General features: G+C 42.3%; 1 protein-coding gene across 5 annotated transcripts in view; it reads right to left on the bottom strand.

Moving 5' to 3' along the window:
• LOC115127168 (kelch domain-containing protein 1-like) overlaps positions 1-8,185 on the bottom strand; it is a 9,266-nt gene extending 1,081 nt beyond the window's left edge. For 3 of the 5 annotated variants that reach the window (XR_010464806.1, XR_010464805.1, XM_065023002.1), the window contains exons 1-14: positions 8,078-8,185; positions 7,571-7,694; positions 7,317-7,387; positions 5,313-5,430; positions 5,022-5,134; positions 4,180-4,264; positions 4,010-4,093; positions 3,019-3,099; positions 2,769-2,827; positions 2,547-2,656; positions 2,348-2,420; positions 1,991-2,090; positions 1,841-1,893; positions 1-1,390 (exon numbers count right to left, since the gene is read on the bottom strand). The exon at positions 1-1,390 is cut by the window's left edge. Coding sequence is in view for 3 of the 5 variants with exons in the window: in XM_065023002.1 (XP_064879074.1) it covers positions 1,270-1,390; positions 1,841-1,893; positions 1,991-2,090; positions 2,348-2,420; positions 2,547-2,656; positions 2,769-2,827; positions 3,019-3,099; positions 4,010-4,093; positions 4,180-4,264; positions 5,022-5,134; positions 5,313-5,430; positions 7,317-7,387; positions 7,571-7,678 (1,176 nt within the window). In the remaining 2 variants the exon portion in view is untranslated. Of the gene's footprint in view, positions 1,391-1,840; positions 1,894-1,990; positions 2,091-2,347; positions 2,421-2,546; positions 2,657-2,768; positions 2,828-3,018; positions 3,100-4,009; positions 4,094-4,179; positions 4,265-5,021; positions 5,135-5,312; positions 5,431-7,316; positions 7,388-7,570; positions 7,695-8,055 lie in introns of all 5 variants that reach the window. The other 2 variants (XM_065023003.1, XM_065023004.1) reach the window with 2 other exon arrangements.
• Between the last annotated feature and the right edge of the window lie 415 nt (positions 8,186-8,600).

Here is an 8,600-nt window from a genome sequence, read left to right on the forward strand (position 1 = left end):
CGGAAAGTATTATGTTACATTACAGCCTTATTCTAAAATGTATTTAAAAAAAACAAAAATAACTCTCCATCATTCTTAAATGGAAGAAGTCTGGAACCACCAAGACCCTTCCTAGAGCTGGCCGCCCGGCCAAACTGAGCAATCGGGGGGGAAAGGGTATTGGTTAGGGAGGTGACCAAGAAACCGATGGTCAATCTGACAAAGCTCTAGAATTCCCCTGTGGAGATGGGAGAACCTTCCAGAAGGACAACCATCTCTGCAGCACTCTACCAATCAGGGCTTTATGGTAGAGTGGCCAGACGGAAGCCACTCCTCAGAGTAAAAGACACATGACAGCTCGCTTGGAGTTTTCCAGGAGGCACTTAAAGACCATGAGAAACAAGATTATCTGGTCTGAGATGAAACCAAGATTGAACTCTTTGGCCTGAATGCCAAGGGTCACGTCTGGAGGAAACCTGGGAGACTAGTCAGGATCGAGGCAAAGATGAAAGGAGTAAAGTACAAAGAGAACCTGAGGGTAACACTCTGTCTTTCTGTCTCTAAGTAAGGCAGTTAACACACTGTTTCCTGGGCGCCAATGACGTGGATGTCGATTAAGGAAGCACCCTGCACCTCTCTGATTCAGAGGGGTTAAATGCAGAAGACACATTTCAGTTGAAGGCATTCAGTTGTACAACTGACTAGGTATCCCCCTTCCCTTTTCTTGATATGAGCCTGCTCCAGAGCACTGAAGGTTCATCTTCCAACAGGACAACGACCCTAAGCACACAGCCAAGACAACGCAGGAGTGGCTTCGGGACAAGTCTCTGAATGTCCTTGAGTGGCCCAGCCAGAGCCCGGACTTGAACCCGATCAAACATCTCTGGAGAGACCTGAAAATAGCTGTGCAGAGGCGTTCGCCATCCAACCTGACAGAGTTTGAGAGGATCTGCAGAGAGGAATGGGAGAAGCTCCCCAAATACAGGTATGCCAAGCTTGTAGCGTCATACCCAATTAAGACTCGAGACTGTAATCGTTGCCAAAATTACTTTAACATAGTACTGAGTAAAGGGTCTGAATACTTTCGGAAATGTGATATTTCACAAAAAAAAAGTTTTATACATTTTCAAAAATGTCTAAAAACCTATTTTTGCTTTGTCATTATGGGGTTATTGTGTGTAGATTGATGAGGGGAAAAAACAATGTAATCCATTTTAGAATAAGGCTGTAACATAACAAAATCGGGGAAAAGTCTAGGTGTCTGAATACTTTCTGAATGCACTGTATGTATTATATAATTCTGGATGTTCTCCTCTGTACAGCTTCCAGTAGTTTCCGGGGCAGAGATGGAAGCTGGTTTTGAAGCATCTTGAAGTTGTTCACATTCTTTGCTATGCAGTCCACACATATCCTGTAAGAGAAAACAACATTTTTAAAGTGGAAATCAGCAGATGCCTCATCCATTTTTGGACATATAAATTAATGATATGTACCCATTCCTTCTTGAAGACTATAACTTATCAACGCCTCATGAGCTTAGTTCAACTGTCGGACCCCATCAGAAACCGGAAAAAAAAAATCTTGTTTTACTCCAATGTTTGTAAACAAAGTGAATTTAAACAAACACCATATAGCATCAGAACATGGTTAAAAATATAATGTTCATATCATGGATGGTCAGTCCTTCCATCCATAGCTCTGTCTATACATGTGAGTGGTTTCTCCCTCTCCAGCCTCATACCAAAATAGGGGAAAACAGTTTGTTATTGTTTCGACAACTGATTTCTACTTTTAAGGGACGATGAAAATGGACATTACATGTGAGGTAAATAAAATCTGTGATTATTATGATAAAGTTTACCGAAAGAGGGGATAAGGCTGGGTCTGGAAAACAAGTGCATCATTGCTGTGGCCCTGAAAACAATTGAAAACAAACAGTTAGTTGTAGTGTCAGTGATTCTACATTTAACCAGGGCTACTGGGATGATTTGGCTGAAGGCTATCGTCATACCGTCAAACTCTCATACGTTCCTCCTAGGAGGACGTAGTCACAACTACCCCCAAACACAACGACGTCAGAGTCCTTTGCTTGGCTTGCTGTGTGCCACAACCTGCAGGGGAGGAAAGTCAATGAAATGGGGGATTTCATCAAAGTACAGAGAATGTGCACTCCGTTTAATCATTGTACATTTTAGGCTAATTTCTCTTCACTCCTTGATCAGCACTACACAGACTTCAGATGAGATGGAAATGGAATGCGTTCTGATCGAACCTTTAGTTTTTATCAGGGAGTCATACCAGTCATACCAGTTGAATCAGATTAGGAACTAGATTTATCATGATGCCAAACTGTCAGCTACTGTACTACCTTGGTTTGTTGTTGTTTGGATGGTCAAACTCCCTCCATGTCTTTGTGTCAACGTCTAAAACCCATCTATCACCTACATAACAGATACAAGAAAGAAAGAACTCCATGGAACAGAAGGTTTTCTAGGAGGGTCAAATTGTTGAGTAACTGCTGAGTTAAGGATTTCATCCTACTGGGTCTAAATGGGTAAATGACTTACTCATTGGTTTGCAGTCTACATTCAGTCCACCAAATAGAAACAAAGTGTTATCAGATAGTGCAGTGAGGCTGTGCCACGACCTTCCCCCTGGCACAGTGGATGTTGGTACTCTGGAGAAGACATTTGGAGGGAACAGTTAAAAACACACCAAAGCTGTTATTATGATAAACACTGGAACGTTTTAAAGATTATCATTTGAAAGAGTGAAATATAAATACCTACATTTCAGACCATGTCCATGATTCTAGATCTAGACAATGAATGTCACTTGGTGCGGTTTCCTAAAGAGAAGGGTAGAAGGAAGGGCAAACCACTGAACATCCCAAAGCAGGTCAACAAAACTAGTATTAAACATGACTGTACAGTAAGCAATGTGATCCCATTAATCTTAGCAAAGTTTTAGGGTTTTCCGTGTCTCTGCATCAATGCAATACAAAACGTGAGGAGGAGTTCAAGTCAACAGAGTACTCACCAGTACTCGGCCCCCATAGACATACCCTTTATGACCAAGTGTTGCACCTGCATGGGCAGCTCTGGGGGCAGGAGCACGACCCTGTCGTCAGAAAGAGCTACTTACAGTACAGGTACAGAACGACAAATTGTTGCTTGGATGTTTGTGTGCAAAAACTAACTAGTTCATGTATAACCAGCATCATTGTGCAAGCTTAGCATATAGTGCTGCCTCCCTAAACGTGTCTGTGACTGGGCTTGAACCAGAGTCTTCTACCTCTCCTCTGACTGGGCTTGAACCAGGGTCCTCTACCTCTCCTCTGACTGGGCTTGAACCAGGGTCCTCTACTTCTCCTCTGACTGGGCTTGAACCAGGGTCCTCTACTTCTCCTCTGACTGGGCTTGAACCAAAGTCCTCTACCTCTCCTCTGATTAGTCTTGAACCAGGGTCCTCTACTTCTCCTCTGACTGGGCTTGAACCAGGGTCCTCTACTTCTCCTCTGACTGGGCTTGAACCAAAGTCCTCTACCTCTCCTCTGACTGGGCTTGAACCAGGGTCATCTACCTCTCCTCTGACTGGGCTTGAACCAGGGTCATCTACCTCTCCTCTGACTGGGCTTGAAACAGGTTCCTCTATGTCTCCTCTGACTGGGCTTGAACCAGAGTCTTCTACCTCTCCTCTGATTGGGCTTGAACCAGGGTCCTCTACTTCTCCTCTGACTGAGCTTGAACCAGGGTCCTCTACCTCTCCTCTGATTAGTCTTGAACCAGGGTCCTCTACTTCTCCTCTGACTAGGCTTGAACCAAAGTCCTCTACCTCTCCTCTGAAAGGGCTTGAACCAGGTTCCTCTATGTCTCCTCTGACTGGACTTGAACCAGGGTCCTCTACGTCACCAACACACATGACCACTAGCTTGACAATGTAGGAACGGATTGAACTATACAACAGGTAACTAAGTTCCACACAGTGAAGTTCTGTTGTGATGTAATCATACAGTGTGTGTCTGTCTTACAGAGCTCTGTGGTTCCCTCCAGCTGGCTAGTGTTGTATCAAAAACGTGGACTTCATTGTTCCATCCCCAACCAACGTTCTGCTCCTACAAAACACACAATCCACACACTGAAAATGGTGCTTGTAATTCATATGTTTGGACGCCATGATAAACAAAAAGTAAAAATGTACCAATGATGCCGTGTCCACGACGAAGCTTTTGTCATCCATGATGTCATCAAGTGTCTTGTGACCATATCCACCAAAGTAGGTGACCCTACAGAATGGAAGATTCTCAAAGTAGGTGACCCTACAGAATGGAAGCTTCTCAAAGTAAGTGACCCTACAGAATGGAAGATTCTCAAAGTAGGTGACCCTACAGAATGGAAGATTCTCAAAGTAGGTGACCCTACAGAATGGAAAAATTTCAAAGTAGGTGACCCTACAGAATGGAAAATTCTTAGGTGACCCTACAGAATGGAAATTTTCAAAAAAGCTTCTCAAAAATGACCCTACAGAATGGAAGATTCTCAAAGTAGGTGACCCTACAGAATGGAAGCTTCTCAAAGTAAGTGACCCTACAGAATGGAAGATTCTCAAAGTAGGTGACCCTACAGAATGGAAGATTCTTTGTCAGGTCCAGAATGAAGATTCTCAAGTAGGTCTTGTGAGAATGGAAGATTCTCAAAGTAGGTGATTCTCAAAGTAGGTGACCCTACAGAATGGAAGATTCTCAAAGTAGGTGACCCTACAGAATGGAATATTTTCAAAGTAGGTGACCCTACAGAATGGAAGATTCTCAAAGCAGGTGACCCTACAGAATGGAAAATTCTTAATTGGGAAAAATTACAAGATTTTATGTACCTGTAGACTTCCAGTCACTGCACTAAGGCTAGCTAGCATTGGCTAATTGCTAATTGCCAGAATCTCACAGTATTCCCTTAAATGTGTCATTTGAACCCTGACTATCTACCTGTTTGTAGCAACACTGCAATGGGCATTGACGTTGCATTCTACTGTTATATGTCCCTGACCTGTTGTTGACAACCCAGCAGCACAGCTTATCTCTGGGTGACGGAGGAGAGCCACTCTCAGCTTTCACATTCTTCCATCTGTAGTCCCCATCCAGGAGGTTGACACGGTAAAGCTACAAGCACACATCTTTTCAGAACGTAACACACGTGTCTCTGAAGCTAGAGTTCGACACCCATCTGAACCGTCTCCTAACAACGGAAGCCTTAATAATGATTAATAAGCTTTTGGTGATTTTCAGAAGAAATATTTTGCATATCAGGGGCACTACAGTTTCTGTTGAGCTAGCTCACCTGATTGGTCTGTCCCATGTCATCATATCCTCCAAATATGTACATGTGGCCAATTAGAAAGCAGCTGCAGGTGCCTGACATGGGGGGCGGGATCTCTCCTGACATTTGACACAGTTCCCTTCAGAAGACAAAATGAATAAACCAACTATGAATACACACAGCATGAAGTTCCAAGCAACAGAGCTAAGTCTTAATGAACATTTGGCTTGGGGGTAGATGTCACATTCTGGGGTCAAACTGAAGATAAGACCAGTGCAACACTATAGACCAGTCTAATACTATAGACCACTATAGACCAGTCTAGCACTATATGTTGTATCTGTTGATAAGTAACTGCTTGCTAAGGATATGGCTAGGGTTAGGTTCCATGTGTAACTCTGTGTTGTTGTTGTTGTTTGTGTCGCACTGCTTTGCTTTATCTTGACCAGGTCACAGTTGTAAATGAGAACTTGTTCTCAACTAGCCTACCTGGTTAAATAAAGCTGAAATAAATACATAAATAAAAAGGTTAAGAATAAGGGTAAGGGTTAAGTTTAGGGTAAGGGTTAGGTTTAGGGTAAGGGTTAGGTTTATGGTAAGGGTTAATTTAAGTTTAGGGTAAGGGTTAGGTTTAGGGTAAGGGTTAATTTAGGGTAAGGGTTAAGTTTATGGTAAGGGTTAAGTTTAGGTTTAGGGTAAGGGTTATGTTTAGGGTAAGGGTTAAGTTTAGGGTAAGGGTTAAGTTTAGGGTAAGGGTTAAGTTTAGGGCAAGGGTTACGTTTAGGGTTAGGATAAGGGTTAAGTTTAGGGTAAGGGTTAAGTTTAGGGTAAGGTTTAAGTTTAGGGTTAGGATAAGGGTTAGGGTAAGGGTTAAGTTTAAGGTAAGGGTTAAGTTTAAGGTAAGGGTTAAGTTTAGGGTAAGGGTTAAGTTTAGGGTTAGGATAAGGGTTAGGGTAAGGGTTAAGTTTAGGGTTAGGGTAAGGGTTAAGTTTAGGGTTAGGGTATGGGTTAAGTTTAGGGTAAGGGTTAGGTTTAGGGTAAGGGTTAATTTAGGGTAAGGGTTAACTTTAGGGTAAGGGTTAAGTTTAGGGTTAGGGTAAGTGTTAAGTTTAGGGTAAGGGTTAAGTTTAGGGTAAGGGTTCGGTTTAGGGTAAGGGTTAGGGTAAGGGTTAAGTTTAGGGTAAGCGTTACCTTTATGGTTAGGATAAGGGTTAAGTTTAGTGTAAGGGTTAAGTTTAGGGTAAGGGTTAAGTTTAGGGTAAGGTTTAAGTTTAGGGTAAGGGTTAAGTTTAGGGTTAGGGTAAGGGTTAAGTTTAGGGTAAGGGTTAAGTTTAGGGTAAGGGTTCGGTTTAGGGTAAGGGTTAGGGTAAGGATTAAGTTTAGGGTAAGGGTTAAGTTTAGGGTAAGCGTTACGTTTAGGGTAAGGGTTACGTTTATGGTTAGGATAAGGGTTAAGTTTAGGGTAAGGGTTAAGTTTAGGGTAAGGTTTACGTTTAGGATAAGGGTTAAGTTTAGGGTAAGGGTTAAGTTTGGGGTAAGGGTTAAGTTTAGGGTAAGGGTTAAGTTTAGGCTTAGGATAAGGGTTAGGGTAGGGGTTAAGTTTAGGGTAAGGGTTAAGTTTAGTGTAAGTGTTAAGTTTAGGGTTAGGATAAGGGTTAGGGTAAGGGTTAAGTTTAGGGTAAGGGTTAAGTTTAGGGTTAGGATAAGGGTTAGGGTAAGGGTTAAGTTTAGGGTAAGGGTTAAATTTAGGGTAAGGGTTAAGTTTAGGGTAAGGGTTACGTTTAGGGTAAGGGTTAAGTTTAGGGTAAGGGTTAGGGTAAGGGTTAAGTTTAGGGTTAGGATAAGGGTTAAGGTTCGTAGATACTTAGTTGAAATGTTACTGGTCTAATACTATAGAGCATCTACAGAGGGAATATCCAGATACAGTGTTAATCCCAAACAACTTCTCCATTCATATTCTTTACCCTGTGTTATATACAGCCCGTACGCACAAACACTATGTTAGAATTCCATTGATATTCTTACCATACACCTCTTTCTAAGTCATACAACCAGATTTCATCACTGGGAAGGAACACTTCACCCTCAGCGGTTGACTGCAGAACAGAACAAAAACAAATCTAAGCACGTTGTTACTGAGAAAATACATCTATCAGCAGCATGTATGTTTTAAACAGTATATGTGAATGCTAAACATCAATTCAAAACAACACCATCAATTAGGAATGCTTTCAAGATAGTTCCAGGAAGGGAATTTACAAATCATGTTTGAGGCTTACCATGTAGCCTCCCCAGACATGCAGTGTATTTCCCTCTAATACAGCTGTGTGACCACTTCGCTCAAGGGCAACACGTTCCACACAGTGTTTCTCAAAGGCAGAATCCATAGTTTCTACAAAACTTCTTAGAAAGTGAAAACACAAAGAAAAGGAGAGAATGAAATGTACAAAGATCTCCATGCCAGGATTTTAAATTTTTCTGCCAGGAGTTTTATTATCTCTGCCAGGATTTTTATTATCTCTGACCCAAATCTGTTCAAAATCTTTTATTTTTTTATAGGCCCAAGCTGCTAATTTTGACTACAGACTTTGGCAGCGAATAGAATGTGCAGGGGCTGGCTGTTTTTAAGTAGCTGAGACGTTCCAACCTCTAGGAAAAAAAACAACAAGTTGTTCTTGCCCTGACAGCGTTTATTGTAGCGGAAGGTCAAAGGTCATGTCATCTTGTCACCAGACCATTACTCCCTCTGGCCACACCCCCTTACCTGAAAACGCCACAACACTCACCGAATACCTCTCCTCTGCCTGTTCCACTCTCTTTATACCACCACTCCCTATGAGCAGTTTGTTTTCCTGTGCTTAGCGGTGTGTGCTTGTTTATGCAACGGGCAGCTCGTCCCTTCACTTCACTCAGATGTACTTCTGAGGGCAGAACATATCATGTGTCATGTTTGAAATAGCCTGCTGGGACCAGCCTGGTCGTGCAATAGTTCACATGCTGTTACACTTCACGTATCAAGTGATGTGAAACGAAACGCGAGCCAGCCGTCTGTATTATGATTGGAACCAAGTCTTTGATTGGATGGAAACAACCCCCCCCCCATCCATCCTCACAGAATCCATACATTGACTGATTGACATCTCTAAGGCTTAAGCCCTTTTAACATGTAACTTATTTTGTTCACCACGTTTACTGTCTTCTAAGGTAGTTCTGTTGGGTTGATGTGTCGTTTACTCAGTCTTCTAAGGTAGTTCTGTTGGGGTGATGTGTCGTTTACTCAGTCTTCTAAGGTAGTTCTGTTGGGGTGAC

This window comes from Oncorhynchus nerka, linkage group LG10 (genome assembly GCF_034236695.1).
Source record: "Oncorhynchus nerka isolate Pitt River linkage group LG10, Oner_Uvic_2.0, whole genome shotgun sequence".
NCBI classification, from domain to species: domain Eukaryota; kingdom Metazoa; phylum Chordata; class Actinopteri; order Salmoniformes; family Salmonidae; genus Oncorhynchus; species Oncorhynchus nerka.